Source organism: Leptonychotes weddellii, chromosome 10 (genome assembly GCF_054177405.1).
Source record: "Leptonychotes weddellii isolate Sample4059 chromosome 10, ASM5417740v2, whole genome shotgun sequence".
In the NCBI taxonomy this organism is placed as follows: domain Eukaryota; kingdom Metazoa; phylum Chordata; class Mammalia; order Carnivora; family Phocidae; genus Leptonychotes; species Leptonychotes weddellii.
Genome location: NC_138378.1, coordinates 51913729 through 51933865, shown reverse-complemented (window position 1 = coordinate 51933865; position 20137 = coordinate 51913729). Strand labels below are relative to the sequence as shown.

Genomic DNA, 20137 nt, shown 5'->3' with positions numbered 1-20137 from the left:
ATTATTTTCTGAAGGAGAGCTTACATTAGTTATAACATCTTGTGTAATAACTTCCAGTTTTGGTTGAGGTATGATCAATCAACCAATCATAATAAGTGAAGGGGCACCTGGGTGGCTCAGTCCTTAAGCGTCTGCCTTCGGCTCAGGTCATGATCCCAGGGTCCTGGGATTGAGCCCCGCATCAGGCTTCTGCTTGGCAGGAAGTCTGCTTCTCCCTCCCCCACTCCCTCTGCTTGTGTTCCCTCTCTCGCTGTGTCTCTCTCTGTCAAATAAATAAATAAAATCTTTAAAATAAAATCATAATAGGTCAATGTTCTCAATGAGAGTGAGGTCAGAAAGTTCCCTAACTGGGGTAGGACTATCATAAGATTCCTCTCTTTCTGACAGGGACAAAAGAGTGGCAGGATTCAGGGGGTTGCAGTGGTAAATAGTAATGCAAGAGGGAGAGTAACAGAATCTCAATAGATGTTGATTGGCTGGCTGGAATGTGTTGTGTTTTCTTAGCCAGACGTAATGTCTATACTGCAAACAAGACTATGAGCTTAAGCAAGCAGTTTAGAATTAGTTCAGCAAGCATCAAGTTTTTCAATGACAGCTATTGCTCTAAGGTAAAGAAAACAAACCTTTGAAACTAAGGGTGAGGTGAGACTTTAGTGAGAGATGATTTGATAGTTCCTGTGAAATTGAGTTAAAACCTCATGGACTTGTTCAGATAACTCACACACACATAAATGAAAGAGCTTTTTGTAGTTAGGGATAGTCAGGGAAGGAGGCTAGTGAAGAGTCCTCTTCAGATTGCAGAAGACCTGTTCATATTTGGGTTCATATTTGGGCATCACAGTATCAGAGAAATTTGGCATCCATGGTCTGCAATACCTAATTAAAGCTAGAAATCCTCTCAACTGTCATTTTGTGAGTGGTCTAGGTACATTTAGATAGTCTTTAGTGAGTCAGGAGAGAATATTTTATCCCCTGAATCGGTCATGCCCCACACATACTGTGGTTTCACAAAATTTTAAGTTATCTTTTGAAAGTTTATGTCTCTTTCCCGTTAATTCTAAGGGGAAGTAAATGGAATCTTTTTTGCAGGCTTCCTTGTTCTCTGAAGAAAGTGAAGGAGGCTTCAGTGAACCCCTGGGACATGACTGTCCAGGTTTATTGTTGATCTCTGCAGGTCAAGGTAAGAAGGCACTGACTTTTCTGATCTAGAGGTCCACTGAAAAAGGCAGAGCAAGATCCAATACAGTAAAGCAAGTGGCTTCAGGCAGAAGTGATGACAGAATATTTGGATTAGGTACTACTGTGAAGTAAGGGATAAAATTTTGTAGATTGTCTTGAGGTTTTTAAATGTTTTTTAATTTTTAAATTGAAGTGTAATTGACATATAACATTGTGTAACTTTAAGGTATACCATGTGTTGATTTGATACATTTATATATTGTCATATGATTACCTATTGTATATTGTCATATGATTATCACTGTAGCATTAGCTAACACCTACGTCATGTCACATAAGTATCATTTTGTGTGTGTGTGGTGGGAACAATAAAGATCTAGAACTCTAAGCAACTTTGAAGTTTAGAATACAATATTGTTGACTCTAATTCCTATGCTGTGCATTTGTTCTTCAGAATTTACTTATCTACTGGCTCCCAGTTTGTACCCTTAAACAATGTATCCCCAATTCCTCCACCCCTCAGTCTCTGGTAACCATCATGCTGCACTCTGTTTTTGTAAGTTTGGCTTTTTTAGATTTCACATATGAAAGATAGTATTTGTCTTTCTCTGGCTGACTTATCTCACTTAACATAACACCCTCAGGGTCCATCCTTGTTGCAAATGTCAGGATTTCCTTTTTTTTCCCCTCATGGCTGAATAATATTCCATTATATATACACACCACAACTTCTTTATCCATTCATCTGTTGATAAATATTTAGGTTGTCTCCTTATCCTGACTATTGTGATTAATGCTGCAATGAACACAAGAGTGCATATGTCTTTGATATCGTGCTTTCATTTCCTTTAGATATATCCCCAGAAGTGGGATTTATGGTAGTTTTATTTTTAATTTTTTTAGGAACCTCCATACTGTTTTCCATAGTAGCTGAACCAATTTGCATTCCCATTTCTTGAGTAACTAGGTGCATTGTCAATGAATAGCAATATTTTGTGGGATTTTTTAAGATTTTATTTTTAAGTAATCTCTACAACCAATGTGGGGTTCAAACTCACAACCCCAAGATCAAGAGTTACATGCTCTGCTGACTGAGCCAGCCAGGATCCCCAGTAGTAATATTTTGAAAGGAATTTTTTTTTTCCCCCCTGAGCAGTAGGTCTCAATCATGGGCTTAAAATATGCAGTAAACTGTATTGTAAACAGATGTACTGTCACCCAGGCTTTGTTATTCCATTTATAGAGCATAAGCAGAGTAGATTTAGCATAATTCCTAAGGGCCCTTAAGAATTTCAGATTTTCAGAATGATAAATGTTAGCAAGTGAAATCCAACAATGTATAAAAATAATTGTATACCATGACCAAGTGGGATTTATCCAGGTACACAAGGCTGGTTCAACATTTGAAAATTGATCAATGTAATTCATCACATCAACAAGTTAAAGAAGAAAAACCACACGATCATATTGATAGATGCAGAAAAATCATCCAAAAAATCCAATAGACATCACAATAAAAACTCTTGGCAAACTAAGAATAGAGGGAAACTTTCTCAACTTGATAAAAAACAGCCACAAGAAACCTACATACTTAATGGTGAGAAACTCAAAGCTTTCCCACTAAGATCAGGAGCAGGCAAGGATGTTCCCTTTCACTATTGCTTTTCAACATTGTACTGGAAGTCTTAGTTAATGAACTAAGGAAATAAAAGGTGTACAGAATGTGAAGGAAGAAATAAAACTGTCTTTGTCTCAGATGACATGTTGTCTATGTAGAATATCCAAAAATATCAACTAAAAATTCCCTGAAATAAATTAGCAATTATAGCCAAGGTTGCAGGATACAAGATTAATATACCAAAGTCAATCAATTTCCTATATGCCAGCAATGAACAAAGTATAATTTGAAATTAAAAAGACAATACCATTTACATTGGCACCCCACAAAAATTAAATACTTAGGTGTAAATCTAACAAAATATCTATAATATCTTTATGAGAAAAACTACAAAACACTGGTGAAAGGAAACAAAGAGGAACTAAATCAGTGAAGAGATATTTCATGTTTTTCAATGGGAAGACTCAATTTGTCAAGATGTCAGTTCTTCTCAACTTGATTTATAGATCCAAAGTAATCCTAATCAAAATCCCAGCAAGTTATTTGTTGGATATCAACAAACTGATTCTAAAGTTTACATGGAGAGGCAGAGACCCAGAATGGCCAACTCAGTATTAAAGAAAAAAGTTGGAGGGACTGATATTACCTGGTTTCAAGACTTACTACAAAACTACAGTAAGCAAGACAGTGTGGTATTTGAGAAAGAATAGACAAATAGATCAATGGAACAGAACAGAGAACCCAGGAAGAGACACATAAATATAGTCAACTGATCTTTGACAAAGAAGCAAAGGCGATATGATGGAGCAAAGATCGTGTCTTCAAAAAATGGTGCTGGAACAATTGGACATCCACACCCCCCCAAAAAAGGAGGGGGTATCTAGACACAGACCTTACACTCTTCACAAAAATTAAGTCCAAATGAATCTATACACAAATGCAAAACTAAAACTCTTAGAAGATAACATTGGAGAAGACCTATGTGACCCTAGGTATGTTGATGACTTTTTTAAATACAACATCAAAGACACGATCCATGAAAGAAAAAATTGATAAGCTGGATTTCATTAAAACTAAAAACTTCTGCTCTGTCAAAGATAGTGTCAAGAGAATGACAAGACAAAACACAGACTGGGAGAAAATATTTTTAAAATATACATCTGATAAAGGACTAATATCCAAAATATACAAAGAATTCTTAAAACTCAACAACAGGAAAATAAACAACCTAATTAAAAGATGGGTCTAAGACCTTAATAGGCACTTCACCAAAGAAGATATATGATGGCAAGTAAGCATCTGAAAAGATGTCCAACATCATATGACATTAGGGAATTGCAAGTTAAAATGACAAGATCTCTACATACCTACTAGAATGGCTCAAATACAGAACACTGACAATACCAAATCCTGACAAAGATGTGGAGCAACAAAAACTCATTTATTGCTAATGGGGAAAAAATGGTACAGCCACTTTAGAAGATAGTTCGGTAGTTTCTTAACAAAACTTAACATACTCTTTCCATGTTTTCCATGTGATCCAGCAATCATGTTCCTGGTATTTATCCAGATGAATTGAAAACTGTGCCCACACAAAAACCTGCACACAGATGTTTATAGCAGCTTTATTCATAATTGCCAAAAATTGGGAGCCAACAAGATATCTTCGGCAGGTAATTGAAAAATAAATTGTGGTACATTTAGATAATGCAATATTATTCAGTGCTAAAAAGAAATGCGCTATAAAGCCTTGAAAAGATATGGAGGAAACTTAAATATATATTACTAAGTGAAAGAAGCCAATCTGAAAAGACTACACGCTGTATGATTCTAAGACATTCTGGAAAAGGCAAAACTATTGAGACAGTAAAATGATCAGTGGCTGGGGGAAGACAAGGGGAGGATAAATAGGAGTTTTAGGGGCAATGAAACTATTTTGTATGATACTCTTCATTTTGTATGAAACTATTTTGTATGATACTCTAATGATGAGCACATGTCCTTATACATTTGTCAAAACCCATAAAATGTACAACACCAAGAATGAACCCTAATATAAACTATGGACTTCAGATGATAATGATGTGTCAATGTAGGTTCATTGATTATAACAAATATACCGCTGTGCTGTTGGATATCGATACTGGGGGAGGCTGTGTATGTGTGGGGATGGGGAGTATATGGAAACTCTGGTACTTTTTCTGCTCAGTTTTTTTGTGAATCTAAAACTTCTCTAAAAACTAAATTTTTTTAATTAAAAAAAATCCTAACAGTTATTTTTGTGGAATTTGACAAGCTAATTGTAAAATTTATATAAAAATGCAAGGAGAAAAACAAGGTTGGAGGACTTGCTTTACCAGGAATGAAGACTCACAATAAAGCTATACTAACTCAGATAGTTTGTTCTTGGTAGAAATAAGTAAATGATGAGCAGAAGAGAGAGATCAGAAATAGAAATGGTAGTGCAGGGCAGTGAGGGAAAGATGATCTTTTCAATAAGTGTTTTTGAGACAATTTTAGGTATCCACACAGAAAAACATTTAAATTGGATCTCTAAATCACACAAAAATCCAGTGCTTTATAAACCCACATGTGAAATACAAAACAGTAAGGCATTTAGAAGTAACGTAAGAGAATTATCTTCACAATCTGATGATGGAAAATATTCCTTAAATGGGGCACGAGAGTTATTAAGAATAAGGTAATATTTATATAAGATACTTAGAATAGTTAAAATCACGGAGACAGAAAGCAGGATAGTAATTGCCAGGGGCTGGGCAGGTTGGGGGTTATTGTTTATAGTTAGTATAACTATAGAGTATAGGTTTTATGAGATGATGTGAGTTACGGAAATGGATGGTGGTAATGATTGCACAACATTATGAATGTATTTAATGCCACTGAACTGTACACTTAAAAATGGTTACAATGGTAAATTTTGTGTTATGTATTTTACTAAAATTGAAAAAAAAATCTAGGAAAAAAATTAAGCAGGACAATAAATGCATAATTTAACAATATGAATTATAGGGTTTGAATATCCAGTGGGGTTTTTTTTCTTCATGAGACCTGGAATAAAATATTAATGAAACATCATTTAAAAACTTTATAAAAACCAATTAAAATATCACTTTGGGTCCCAAAAAAAAGAGAATAGATTGATTCATTAGACTATAATAAAATATTTGCTTATTTGTTGAAATGTCTTCTCCTCTTCTGTGGCTAGTCTTTTTTGATACTGTCACTAGTCTTTTTTTAATAGTTTATTTTGCTAAACAGTTTTGTTATTACACAAACTCTTCCATATGTGTATTGTTTCACAATTTAAAGAAAGCTTTTTTTTTAAAGAGGGGATTTTAGGGGTGCCTGGGTCGTGCAGTTGGTTGTCTGACTCTCCGTTTTGGTTCAGGTTGTGATCTCTGGGTTTGTGAGATTGAGCCCCAGGTTGGGCTCCACTCTCAGCGTGAGTCTGCTTGAGATTTCCTCTCCCTCTACCTCTGCCCCTCCCACTTATGTGCATGCATGCCCTCTCTCTAAAATAAATAAATCTTCAAAAAATAAAGAGTGGATTTTAAATTCAATACAAATAAACATCAAGATGGCAACTAAAAAGAAGTAACTGAGAGATAACTCCACTCCCTTTTGTACTCACCAGGCAGACAAACTAAGGGCTGCCTCACAGGCTACACCCAATGGGGCAGGCAAGGAAGAGGATTGCAGTCACTTTACCTTTAGAGTCTTTTAACTTTCACAGCTCCCTCTTTCCCAGGAATCCTATGTCCTCATGACCCCCGCCCCCTCACGCTTGCAAAGCCTCTCCTTCTGGGGATGCTGCCACCACAACATCACCAATGATTGCTTAGTAATTTCTCAAATACTTTTTCCTTCAGTCTCCACAATACCCAAGGTTGGTCTTATTAGGGCCATTAGTCATGTATGTTCCTTTAGCATAGTGCAGAGGAAGTAAGGGAAGGAAGTGCTTCCATATCTGTGACCTCTAATAATGTTCTCAGCACTGATGCTTAAAGTCCTGTGAGGCTGATTGCCAAGAGAGGAAAGGATGGTAATTTTGTTGTTGTTGTTGCTTTCAGAACTATTTATAAGACAGTCTTTCTTCATTTTCCAGAGAGAGCTTGGTTTTTAGACAACAAAAAGAAGTGACATTGTACACACTAGGATGCAAACATAGAGCCATTCATTATCCCTGAAAAGGACACAGGCAAAAAAAATATAAAGAAAACTGAGGATGACTGAAAGAATATTTAGTGGAGCCACATTTGAGTCTAACATCTTGACTATTGTTCTCAGTATCAACTAGAAAAATAGACTGAGGCAGTTCTATCATATTTAATTAGTAATTCTAATAGATTATGGAAAAGCTTATAATGGAAATCATGAGGTATCACGAGGCTTGTATTTATTTCCATATTGTTCTTACTATGTTGTTAGGTCACAGAGGAAAGCAAGCAGTGGTGGAAGGTATCCCCAGCCTCCAGCTGTATCTAACCTCTGTGAAGCAGATCCAGGATTCTCAGGTGATTTCCAACTGCCAGTATCTGCATTTCTGTGCTTACAGTCTCTTTTCCTTGGAACTGCAGAAAAGTGTGCTGCCTATTTGCATGATAGAGCAGAGGCGCACAGAAGTGACACGCCCTCCCCCAGCCCCCAAAAGGAAGATCCCTCAATCAATGGCTCTTAAAAGTAGATGTATAAATACCCCAGCTCCTTATCCCCTGGGTAGAATAATTCTGAACTGTGTGGTTTGTACCATTTCTTGATGTTTGCTTGGAGGATTGAGCTCCAGTGCCCACCCCAGTAGCTGGTTTGATGACACACATTTTGCTGGCTTTCTTCCCTTCCCTGTATCACCAAGTCCCTGCACATCTCAAATAAGCTACCTGGACCTGACTCCTTGTCTCAGGGTCTGTTTCTGTGGGAATCAAACTAAGACACCTTAAATATGGACTCTCCTATAGAACATCTCTTGGTATCCAAGTCATAAAGAGAATACTGGGAGAATCAATTCAGAGTCTAAGTCAGTATCCTATTTCTTGTTTTTCAAGTTACTTGGAAATTATCTCACCTAGATGTGCTTTATTGCTTTAGTAGTGACATTGAAGGGGCTGGCAGTTAGGTGGAGTACATGCTTGTGGGGGAAAGCCCAGAAGAAACCATTCTTAAGTAAAGTGAACGTTCTGGATTGCCTACAAGCAGGGAGGATATCAAAATATTTAACAACTGGTACAGTATGGTCCTCAACCAATTATAAGAGATGCTGGACTGTATTCTGCAGGGCTACCATACTAGCTGACCATTGACTCTGCCCAGTGAAACACAGGGTCCCATTTCTGCCTAAGTCAAATCTTCAGGCTAGGTTAAGATGTTGTTGGGCAGAGAAGGTTTACCCGGCTTTCTCCGGGGGCACTCAGAGGTAGGTGGGTTTAATTTTGATTCCTTCTCAGAAAGAAAAGTAATGGGGTAACTTTTATCAAATATTCCCCCCAAAAGCTAAAAGCCAAGGAGGAGCCATGTCAGCAGGGACTTTGAGGGTTTTATGCTCCAACATTATTATTTGTGTCCTCTCCTGAGGATGGTAGTAAAGCCACAAACTGCACCAGGTTTTTCGTTCTAGGGAACTCTTTTCCATTGTGGGTAGTCTGGACAAGACCAAAGAGCAGAGTAGCCAAGGCGTAGGTATGTAGATGACCCAAGATAAGCTCATCAGAGTCTCTCTCCTGAAACTGTGAAAGTGAATCAGAATGATGAAAGGATGGAAGAAAAAGTCTCTGGAGTACATTTATGCAAGGAGAGAGCTAATACATTCATTCAGTGAGGATGCTATCAAGTATGGTCAACTGGTTCCTGCTGCACAAAGTCATTTGGTTTCTCTTCATGTCCTTGACCTTGTTGTTTCTATGAGTCTTTTGATAGCCTTCTCGTAACTGCCTCTTATTCCTTAAATTTTCCAGAATTGGTTACTTTTGCTTGCAATTAAAGAACCATAACTCACTCAGGTCCTATATGCTTATCTTCAGTCATGTTTTGTGAGGAGTGGACTTCTTGAACAAGTGTGTGGCAGAAATTCCTGAAAATAGAAGAAGCCAGTCCCTGGATCTTCAGCAAACAAGAGGAAGAAGACACAGAAGGTTGGTGTGAGCCAGGGACATGGCATATAGCACTTTCAGAAGAACAGCTTCACCACAGTCAGCTCTCAGTTACTTGTGAAGCTAGAATTCCATCCCTAGTTTCTCCATCATCCCACAGGTTGACTGGCTTATGAGTTAAGCATATCTCACAATCAAAGCCCTAGTGGCTTGGACAAATACTTGGAAAAGGACAAAGGCTCAGGCCAGGCTCTCTTGTTAACAATTCTGGTAAAACAGGGGTCAGCAGGCATTGAAATCATGGAATAAAATAGGGCCTCACTGAAATATATAGATGTCACTTACCATGATATTCACATTTACTACAAAATAATTGTGCATATATGTTTGTGAACATTTTATGGGAATCATATTATGAACTGGGTGGGATTCCTTTTCTTTTTCTTTCTTTCTTTTTTTTTTTGGATGCTTATTTGCATTAAGAAAACTGAATTTTCTGTCATAATTGCAACCATTTCTTTGTGTTGGGTATGACACATCCATATCAAACTCTCAAAGAGGGGCCATCTGAACACCTGCCAACCTGGCCACCCACAGAGCTTTGCCTAGAAGCCATGTCTTTTATAGAATTTAGCTCGGGCGAGAAGATCATTGACCAAATCTTTGTCTATGTCCGTTAGGGTGACGATGGCATTGATTCCTGACTTAAAGGCTGAGAGACCACCTGAAATGAAACAGAGGTTCAGACTGAAATATTAACTTTCAGTAGAAATAAGATATGAGCAGGGCACCTGGGTGGCTCAGTCATTAAGCATCTGCCTTTGGCTCAGGTCATGATCCCAGGGTCCTGGGATGGAACCCTGCATCAGGCTCCCTGCTCCACAGGAAGCCTGCTTCTCCCTCTCCCACTCCCCCTGCTTGTATTACCTCTCTTGCTGTGTCTCTGTCAAATAAATAAATAAAATCTTTAAAAAAAAAAAAAAAGAAATAAGATATGAGCATTCCCAGGATGTAAGCCCTCCAGGCAAATTTTTCAAAGCAGGCAGTCCCAGATTCTCCTTCCCCCTTCCTCCCCTCCTGAAAGGCTCAACCACCCCAAGAATCTCTGGGAAAATTCCAGACTTTTTTCCTTCTCTCTCCTTTTAAGAGACTTGTCTTTCTTGCTGCAAAAGCCATATTTGCCTCTTATGTAGTCCAGGCCTGGCAAAACTTGATCCCCAGCAAATCTTCAGTCGGAGACTGTTTATGGCATTCTCCCAGTCATTAAATAACTTACTCATTTAAAAAAGAATTTACTCATTTATTCAATCCCTCATTCAGTCATTCAATAAATGTTTTTATGCACCTACTATGTGCCAGGTGGATGGGTGCCACACTGAGTGCAGGGTACACAATGGTACACAAGACATAATCATTTCTTTGTATGGATATGTGTGTGTATGCAAGTGGATATGTGTATTTTACCCCCAAATTTTAATCTTCAGTAGTTATTTATGTGTTTAACATGACTGCTTTGCTCTGATATATAGAGAAAAACACCCCTGGTCATGATCCCTGACTTCAGGGACCTTGAAATAGAGAAAACAGAAATTGTTTATTCTAAATTAAGGATGTTAAAGTGTGGGAGGAGAAAGGTATTATGCACACCATGGGTCTGTAAGAGGTAAACTTGATAGGACTTGCTTGTGATTGGATGTGAAAACAGAAGGAACCAGAGAACCTAAGAAAACACTCTGGTTTTCTGGCTGGAATGACTAGACATATGGTGCCTTTCACAGAGACAAAAAAAAGAGAAGAGACAGAAAAACAGAAGAAAGAGTAAGTTTATGGTGGGAGGCTAGTGACTTAATTCAGTCTGGAAGATGCTGAACTTGAGGAGGTCTGTGATCAGCCAACCAGAGATCTTCCCTTGGATATGGTACCTAAAGCCCAGATGTCGCTGAGAATGTTCAGAGTAAACATTTGTTCAAACAAAGAAAGTCGTTAAGTTTCTTACATCAGGAAAATTCTACCAGAGGAAGGCAAACATTCTTTTAAACTCTTGCATTAATTCTCAAGACATCACTTAGTGGCTCAGTAACTAATGAGAGATATAAGAACACCAACATTTGGCAGAAGGGGAAATGGACGTTGGGAAGCAAGACCACTCAAAGTAACTCAGTGGTTCAGAGAGCACTAGTGCATCCTTTTGGCAGCTCCTTCCAGACCCATTGCTGACCCCATGGGAACGCTCCCAGAGAGGCCCCGGGGCACATCTGGCCTTCAGGGGTCTCACTCGCTGATCTTTTAAACAAAGCTCCACAAACATGGCCTACCTTTGAGGTGTTGAGCCACACTCCACATGGGGAATTTTTTCTGGATTGCCTTAATTTTGTCTGTTAGAATCCCAACAGCCTGCAAAAGGTGTTCTTTGCTGTCCCAGGTACCAACAGGGTGATAAATTTTTTTATCAAGCTACAAAAATCAGATAATAATGTCGGCATCTGGATAAAGCAACACATTTTTCTACTATTCCCAATTTCTCTTCCTTGTGCTCAAGTATACAGCCACTGGCCTCGGCCCCCTTACTTTATCTCCACAGAATCAATTCTACTTTCTCTCACAGAAAAGAGAGAGGGGCACCTGGGTGGCTCAGTCATTAAGCGTCTGCCTTCAGCTCAGGTCATGATCCCAGGGTCCTGGGATCGAGCCCCATATCGGGCTCCCTGCTCCTTGGGAGCCTGCTTTTCCCTCTCCCACTCCCCCTGCTTGTGTTCCCTCTCTCGCTGGGTCTCTCTCTGTAAATAAATAAATAAAAATCTTAAAAAAAAAAAAGAAAAGAGAGAGAAACAAAGTATGATTTGGGAGGTGTGGAAGTGGCATAGTTTTTGTTAAACTCTCAAATATAAATAAATTTATGAAAAAGTTGTTTCAAAACAAATAATTAGCATTCAGTGACTAGACATTTGCAGTCAAACATAAAAATTTGTTTCTAATTGGGACAGTCTGAAGCTTAGCTCTCTACAGACAATTTAAAATAATGACTGGTTGCAAACATCCAGATAATTTGGATCCCCTTCCTCCAATTTGCCTAAAGAACCATTTGATTCAAGTAGAGTTTAATTATAGTGTTTTGATCTACATGGATAAAATTCACTACTTTATGGGCCCCAAATGGACACTTCTAATAGTGCCCTTTATAAGATTTTCTCAATTTAAGTGCATTGCATATTATTAATTGCAAATTGTAGTTATAAAACTCATAAGATACTTTTTCTGAAGATATCCAAAAACTGATAAATCTGGAAAGAAATACCAGAGATGTGTTTCAGAAATACAGAAGTACAAATTATGCTGAAATTCCAGGGTGTTTTGAAGCCTGGAAGTACTACAAATGGACATCTAGTTTGGGTTGAGCTTCCATAAGGAAGGATGAAGTGGGGCTGACTGAAAGTTTCTTGCCAAGTACCTGCATCAAGCCAAATTTAAGTCCCGTGTAGTCCCAGCCATCTTGCAGGACAGCTCCACCATGGCTTTCTCTCGAGATGATGGCTGCAATGAGAGCAGGGTCCACACAATACCTCAGCCCAACTTCTTTGATCAGAATCTGGTAAGTTTTTAAGGCCCTCAAATCCATCTCAGCAAACATTTCAGAACCACGGATCCCTAAGTCAAAAGAAAACAAAACTGTTTACTCCAGAAGAGAACCCTTTTCCAAAGTTTTTTTTTTTTTTTTTTTAAAGATTTTTATTTATTTATTCATGAGAGACAGAGAGAGAGAGAGAGGCAGAGGGAGAAGCAGGCTCCCAAGGAGCAGAGAGCCCGATGCGGGACTCGATCCCAGGACCCTGGGATCATGACCTGAGCCGAAGGCAGACGCTTAACCATCTGAGCCACCCAGGCGCCCTTCCAAAGTTTAATAAGTCAGTCATAGCCCCCAACCACAGCCCAAAGCTTGGGACAACTATTCTAGGACATTGTTTTTAATCTCTAATTGCATAAACCCAGAAAGGTCCACAACCCCAAGCAGTACCACTTCTGCTCTCTTTCTTGTTCTTCTGTTACCTGCCACATTGGTGCCTTGGGAAGACTCTTGGACTAGAAGTCAGCCAACCTAAATTTGAGTCTGGTTCTGCTACTACCTAGTTCCAGGCCCATGAGAAGTCTCTTCTTGCTGAGCCTCAGTTTTCAGATCTATAAATTGGGGAGGTGGGATTAGATTGACCTTGTAGTTGCTTCCAGCGCTGACATTCTAATGCTGGGATAACATGAAGAAGACTTTGGAACAGGATTACAAAAGAGAGGATGTACAAAGAACAAGAGGCTCGCCTAAATGCTCATGCTGTAACATGAAGTAAATACAACAACAAACAAAAAACAAAGGCAGAATTTAATATTTTATGTAAACAATCATTTAATTATGTAGAAATAAACACATATGGATAAGGTTTGGAAAGAATAGGGGGAGGGGCGCCTGGGTGGCTCAGTCGGTTAAGCGGCTGCCTTCGGCTCAGGTCATGATCCCGGGGTCCTGGGATCGAGCCCCCACATCGGGCTCCCTGCTCAGCGGGGAGCCTGCTTCTCCCTCTCCCTCTGCCTGCCTCTCTGCCTACTTGTTCTCTCTCTCTGTCTCTCTGTCAAATAAATAAATAAAATCTTTAAAAAAAAAAAAAAGAATAGGGGGAAATTAAAAGAAGTCGTTTGTTAAGTTGGTCAGGATTCTGCTTTCTTCTAATTTTTAACTTTGATCTTATTGCTATAACAGCAATTATACCTTTTCAAAATTAAGCTACTTCCTAAAAAAATAATATAAAAATGATGAAAGGGGGAAAGCCAAATGTTTGCTTTGCTTTTCACTTACCACAGTTCATCAACCTGGTTATATCACAGGCGGCACCAGAGGTCTCCATGGTCATGATGTCACCGTAGCAGCCATGGTACAGGCGGGGATGCAGGTGAGGGTTCATTGAGTGAGTGAAAGGGTACGAGCCCCTAGAAGTGCCTGGGGGAGAGAACGATAATTCTCATGAAGCCTGCAAGATATATTGCTCGAGTCGCTATAATGAGCATTACTAAACCAAAGGTGAAGCCATAGACTTACTCTTTCCCAATTCCCTCCCTAAGACCCCTTGGATAACTCATCAGACAAAACAGAACAGAAGATTCCCCCGTCCCATTTTACTCCAACCTTAAAAAAAAAACTTTTTTAAGTAGTCTCCACACCCAACGTGGGACTTAAACTCATGACCTGGAGATCAAGTCACATGCTCTCCTGACTGAGCCAGCACGGTGCCCCTGAAAATCTTTTAATGAAGTAGTTAATTCTAAACATTGTACAAAGTATTATGAAAATCAATTTTTATAGGTCTCAAAAACACTTGCTGCAATCTTGATCAGAATTAAAATTGCCAATAGAGTTTTAAGCAGGAACTTTGAGAGAAATTTTAAGACACTTCTGACACAAATACTTCTGGGGATGTAAACATCTGGATTAACAAATTGCCTTCGTTTAAGAAAATAAGAAAGAAGGGTACCAATACCACTTAAGATAAAAAAGAAGGGTACCATTAACTTAAAATATCCATTTTATATCATGTTTCTGTGAGGTTGAATTTCTAAGTATAATTAGTAAAATTGGAAATAAAATTCAACTTACCATAAAAACTTAAGTTAAATCCTATTCTTATTTTTTATTTTGTCATTATGAAGTGACTTACTGTCCAAGTCTATTTACTAAAAGAGATAAAGAGCTTTGGTGTAAGTTGAAAAGTTTGCTCTAATAGTTCCTAGGACTGTTGACTTATATCTTAAGACTACAAATACTTGTCATAAGAAATTATATTTGTTAAAACATTTGACGTAAAAAACTATGTTGTTTCACTTAGTGTTGTAAATGGTATTTTTTAATAGAGAGATGGATTTTCCCCATTCACTATAGGTCTAATTCTGATGAACTTGACAGTATAAAGAGACTCTCTTAGAATTAGGCACACAACCAATGGAACTATTCCTTATAAATATATATTTTAAAAGGAAAACAAAGCAACTCTAAAGACTAACTTTTTTAAAAAGCAAAACTCATCAAAACAAATAAAAATACAGGCACAATCTACCCTCTCCCAACTACAAACAGGGAAAAAAAAAAAAAGCTATTGTAAATGCATCAGGAAGTCAGACAGTGAAACTATCAAGTAAATTCATAATACTTAGAAAGCCTATTTAGATAACAAAACCAGTAGAAACCAGCAAAGCCATTAAGCTTCCCTAAGCAGTATGGATTTCCATGTGATGCAAAGAGCATGGCATTGGCACTCTTCATGGCCCTCAGCATAGAATCTTGAGCCTACAATATGTGTAGGAAATATACATGAGTGAATGAATGGATGGATTTCCAGGACACAGATCATATGTAAGATAGAAGCGTAGAAGCTGTGAGTGAGGGTGCAGACTGACAACATATACCCAGAATCTGACCACTTTTCACCACCTTTGCTACCACCAGGGTCCAAACTACCACCATTGCTCATCTTGATTATTGTAACAGCCTCCTAGCTGACCTCCTTCCTCCACCCTTGCAGTCTATCCCCCAGCAGCCAGACTGGTTTGTGGAAACATGCATGGGATCATGGGATCAACCTTCCAGTGGCTTTCCAATCATTCTGTTGTGGCCTTCAAGCCCTACCTGATCTGGCCTCTGCTCACTTTCTGACTTCTCCTTCCCTTCCCTCACTCTTCTCCAGTCACATTCTTCTCCTTGCTTATCCTTCAACATCTCAGGCAGGTTCCTAGCTCAAGGCCTTTATATTTACAGATCCTTTTGCATAGAATGCTATTTCTCCAGGTATCTACATGATTTGCTGCCTCACTGCCTTCAGGACTCTGTTCAAATACCACCCTATCAGCAAAAGATATGAATAAACAGTTCATAAACAAAAAAAAAGAAAAAATCCTTAAATGTATAAAAAGGTGCTCAACCACACTCAAAAGAGAATGCCATATTAAAACATCACTGAGACACTATTTTTTACCTATTTAATTGGCAAGAATCCAAAAGTTTGACAATGTATTCTGACAATGAGATGGTGGGGGAATAGGCAGTCTTATACATTGCTGTGGAAGGAGATTTTGCAATAGGCTGTTGTTTCAGCACTATTTATAACAGCAAAGATCTGGGAACAATGCAAGTATCATTCACATAGGGACTGAGTAAGCTAAGCCCCTTCCACACAACAGATTACTATGCAGCTGCAAAAAGGAAGAACTCTATATGATTCTATAACATTATCTCCAGGTACAGAGTAGTAGTTATGGAATTGTATTTGTTTGAAAAAGGGAGAGAATATGATAGTGTGTGTTTGTGTGTGTGAGAGATTTCTTTATATATTCAAAAGAAACAATACAAGGATGAACCAAAAACTAATAAAAATTGTTTGTTATGGGGCAAGGTAAGAAGAGGTAAAAGGGACAGGGATAGAGGCTAGACTTCTCTAAATGTACCTTTTTTATAGTTTTTATTTTGGAGCCATGTACATGTTTCTATAATTTAAAAAAATTAAATAGAAAAAAAAATCCTAAAAAGTGAGAGACAAATTATATCAAATTGAAAACTTAATTAATACATAGAAGAGAATTATTTCTAGTTACTTAAAAACAAGTCAATGTAAGCATACACCACTAGTGGAATACATCCTATGAACATAAAGAATCATAAGAAAATCTTAAACTATATGCACAGGATCACTGTTGGTTGGTAATACTGCCATAGTTATTTTGAAACTATTATATATAAATAAGTATCATGTTAATGTTATTAGGAGTCAGGATTTTTAGAAATCCTTTGTATTCAAAAATATTAATGTGAAATATCAGTATGAATGCATAATTGTTTTTCTTTTTTTAAAAAAAATATATACTTTCTAAGTTCTCTCCACTGAAAAGACCTGGAAGGAATAACACCCCATAGCAATGGAGGACCCCTGATGCTCATATTGTGGTCTCTAAATACTATTTCCCACTCAGAGGAACCAGTGCTCCTCAGAAAAAGGTCTCATTCCTGGTCTGGGGCAGGAAATGTTTAAGGTGAGCCAGGAACATCTTCTTATGCCAGAGCTGGTCCTTGTACATTTTAGACACATTCTAAAACATTTATAGGTAAAATGTTTTGATCTTTTGGGTTGCTTTACAATATTCTAACCTCCGATCCTCCCCAAAAATGCAGACGTGAGGAATAGATAAAATAAGAATAGCAAAGTGTTGAAAACCATAGATGCTTGATGATGGTACACGGGAGTTAATTACACTATTCCCTCCCCCATTTTATGTGTTTGAAACATTCTACAACAATTTTTAATTAACTTATTAAAGAGCCTTTTTTTCTACTTATATTAAAAAGGCAACACACTCATGCCTCATTCCTTATCACCCATTACCTTATATTATTTTATTTATATCACCTATCACCACCTGACATGTCTTCCTTCCTTCCTTCCTTTTATTTCTTCCTCTCTTTTTTCCTATTCCTCTCACTAGAACATTTTTTTCCCTTTGCTATCTCCTCCTCAGCACCTAGAACAATGCCTGGCACAAAGTGGACATTCAATAAATATTTGTGAATGGATAATGGATGGATGGATGGATGGATGGATGGATGGATGGATGGATGAATGAGAAGTAAAGGAATAATCTAAGTTATCTGGATCAAGTGTCCATATGTCAAAAGTTTCAATTTCTTTTTACTGGAGAGCCAGCCTTCGCTATGCTCACAGGTATCAAAGTTATCTGGATGCCTATTAAAAATACCTATTTCTGGGCTCCTCATACTAGGTCTGTTGAATCAGAGTCTTTAGGTATAAGGTCAAAGAATCTGCACTTTAACCAAGATTCCCAGCAGACTCATGCATACCTAAGTTTGCTTTAAGGGGATTAGAATATGACCATGGACTTTACACTACTTGTGTTGACATCATAAACACACAGGCCCTTCTTAATTATAGTCACCTTTCAATTAAACATAGCTAGTAGGGTAGCTCATAATTAGTCCACTGGCTATATAATTCTGCTCCCACCTGGAAATTAAAGAAAGAATAAAAATTTAAAACTATGTTCCCCTGCCTTTGACCACATAAATAATCGGAAATTATCACTTTTCTGTAGCTTCACTTTTTCAAATTTAGAATTAAACATTTCAGAAATACTTTCTTCTCAATCTTCACCCTGTTCATAAAGACAACCTGAACATTGTTTACAGTTGCTTTTCATTTTTCCTAAGCCAAATTTTCAATCTTTTCTTATTCAAAGTCCCTAACCATCTCACCAGCCTACCTTTCTATCCTTCCCCTCAGAAATCCTCACTTCTGTTCTGGTCTCACTGATCTGTTTACTGTACTCCCAACACTTTTCATCCATTTCTGCCTCCCTATACTAAAGCCATTCTACCCATACAGCAGACTCTTTTCTTCTCTTATCAAATAACACCAAACATTCTTCAAGTATAACATCCTCCCAGAAAGCCTTTCTGGTCTCAACATCCTGACTAGATGTGAACTGTTTATCCTGAACTCTTCCCAGACTAGTGTCTTTTTCTGTCTATATTCATTTAACTCTTATTTACTGCCTGGTATTAATAATTTTATCTTCATATGTCTTGCCTCCCAAGGCACTGTTCCATAAATTCCCACTGACAGTGCCTTCACCTACTTGGCAAGCAGAATACACTGTTAATTATAGATGTAAGCAGTTGACTGATGGCCAGGCTGATTAGAAGGAGAACCCACCCCTCCATTACATGTAATCATTGCTTTTTCTGATTCATGACTATGCTACATGTTTTTGTGGACACCCTACAGAAGATGCTAAATGTCAGTCGATGACTTACCAATGAGGGCAATAAGTCCCCAAAACAGGATAGAGGATAGCATGGTTGTGAATCTTATCCTACAGCACCTATTATGATTTGAAAGAGAAACTGGTTAATTTTAAAACTTGAAAGTTTTCTGAAGGAAATTTGTTTTAATTAAAAGAAAATTTAGAATCATTTCCAGTATAATACTTTTTTTGCCAGTTCCACGATTTTATTCTCATAGGCTCGGTATTATGGTTCATTGGATCACTCTTTCCTAAGTATAATCTCCCAACTCATTTTAATCCAATTTCATATTGACATGAGCCTATAAATATCTTAAATATGTTAGGCCAACACACACACTCCCATCCTGTCTCCAAGGTTGCTCATATCATAATTTTGTTCCCATTCTTTGACTATAGTCTCCTTAGAAAACCAAAAGAAGCCACTGAGAGGAGCATTAGAGATCATGACTCAGAAGAGGTTTGCTGTGCTCCGTACATTCAATTTTTGGTTTCATTCAAAAGACAGCTTAAGTGTTCTACAAGATACAAGAAGGTGAGCACTAACCTGGTTTGTGAACTTGCAGAGCAAATCTCTCCTCTCGGTTTAGGAAAGTCCCCCGTCTTCAGCACTACCCTGCACGCCAGACTTTAACAAAGCAGTGGCCTTTGTCCTAAAAGACAAGTTAAACAATTTGAGAATCCATTAGTTGGTAGATCTATGATTACCTGGCTTCAATCCAAGCAAACTTCAGTGTGGCTCTGCCACTGTGGAGGAGGTTCTAAACACCAGCCTGTAGAATCACCTGCCTCTTCTTACCTTCATCCTGTATCACTGATCATTGGAGGGGCTTTATATATGGTTTGAAACCCTCTCTTTAAATCACTGACCTCATTAGACCTGATTATAATAACACTTTGTACTTAGGTGGCCCTTTTAATAAAAAGATTTCAAAGCATTTATTAACCACTATTAATTAATTAATCTAATGAACCCCCAAGTTATATTGGAGGCATATATTTGGAGGATAGTTTCTGGGCATCTAAAATTGAGCTAGGTCAACAACTGCTAAATTTGAGAACAAGAAACAGATAATTAGCATTAAAAAGATAAACAGGAAATACTAGCAGCTCTCATTCCTATATTGGTCGTTTGCCTGAAGGCTGAGCCTCCTGCTCTTTGTTTCTCATTCCATTGTCACATGATCTGCATACCAATATGTCACATGGCTTCTTGCTCCAATTCAACTCTGACAAACAGAGCCAAGAGTGGCTACCTGCTCTGGGAGATCAGTACAAAGCCAGAGAGCAGCAATATGAGTGCCAGTTTCCCAAACTATCTGAGGAAATGGGAAAAAAAGATTTGGCCAGGGATGAAAATTTTTTCAAGGACGGAGTATCTTTCTTCACAATT

General features: G+C 38.0%; 1 protein-coding gene and 2 long non-coding RNA genes across 3 annotated transcripts in view; 1 reads left to right on the top strand and 2 right to left on the bottom strand.

The window, feature by feature from the left end:
* LOC145723659 (uncharacterized) overlaps window positions 1-20137 on the bottom strand; it is a 44014-nt gene that overhangs the window by 16190 nt on the left and 7687 nt on the right. The window lies entirely within an intron of this gene.
* The window catches only part of LOC115941229 (uncharacterized), a 54072-nt gene continuing 38125 nt past the window's right edge, over window positions 4191-20137 (top strand). Inside the window, exons 1-3 of the long non-coding RNA XR_004075995.2 lie at window positions 4191-4470; window positions 7247-7332; window positions 8833-8943. This is a non-coding gene — a long non-coding RNA (uncharacterized LOC115941229). The remainder of the gene's footprint in view (window positions 4471-7246; window positions 7333-8832; window positions 8944-20137) is intronic.
* LYG2 (lysozyme g2) lies at window positions 8451-19884 on the bottom strand. Its single transcript, XM_006734203.2, has 7 exons — window positions 19544-19884; window positions 19292-19397; window positions 18755-18822; window positions 13742-13882; window positions 12350-12546; window positions 11217-11355; window positions 8451-9625 (listed from the first exon to the last, which is right to left on the bottom strand). The coding sequence occupies exons 3-7, from the start codon at window positions 18795-18797 to the stop codon at window positions 9507-9509; spliced, it is 639 nt and encodes a 212-aa protein (XP_006734266.1). The 5' UTR covers window positions 18798-18822; window positions 19292-19397; window positions 19544-19884; the 3' UTR covers window positions 8451-9506.

Excerpts from the sequence above, each read along its gene's own strand:
- LYG2 (XM_006734203.2), bottom strand. The coding sequence starts at position 18,797 with ATGCTATCCTCTATCCTGTTTTGGGGACTTATTGCCCTCATTG. Across the intron at positions 13,883-18,754 it reads GGGACTTATTGCCCTCATTG|GCACTTCTAGGGGCTCGTAC; the intron begins GTAAGTCATCGA and ends TCTCTCCCCCAG. Across the intron at positions 12,547-13,741 it reads AACCAGGTTGATGAACTGTG|GGATCCGTGGTTCTGAAATG; the intron begins GTAAGTGAAAAG and ends CTTTTGACTTAG.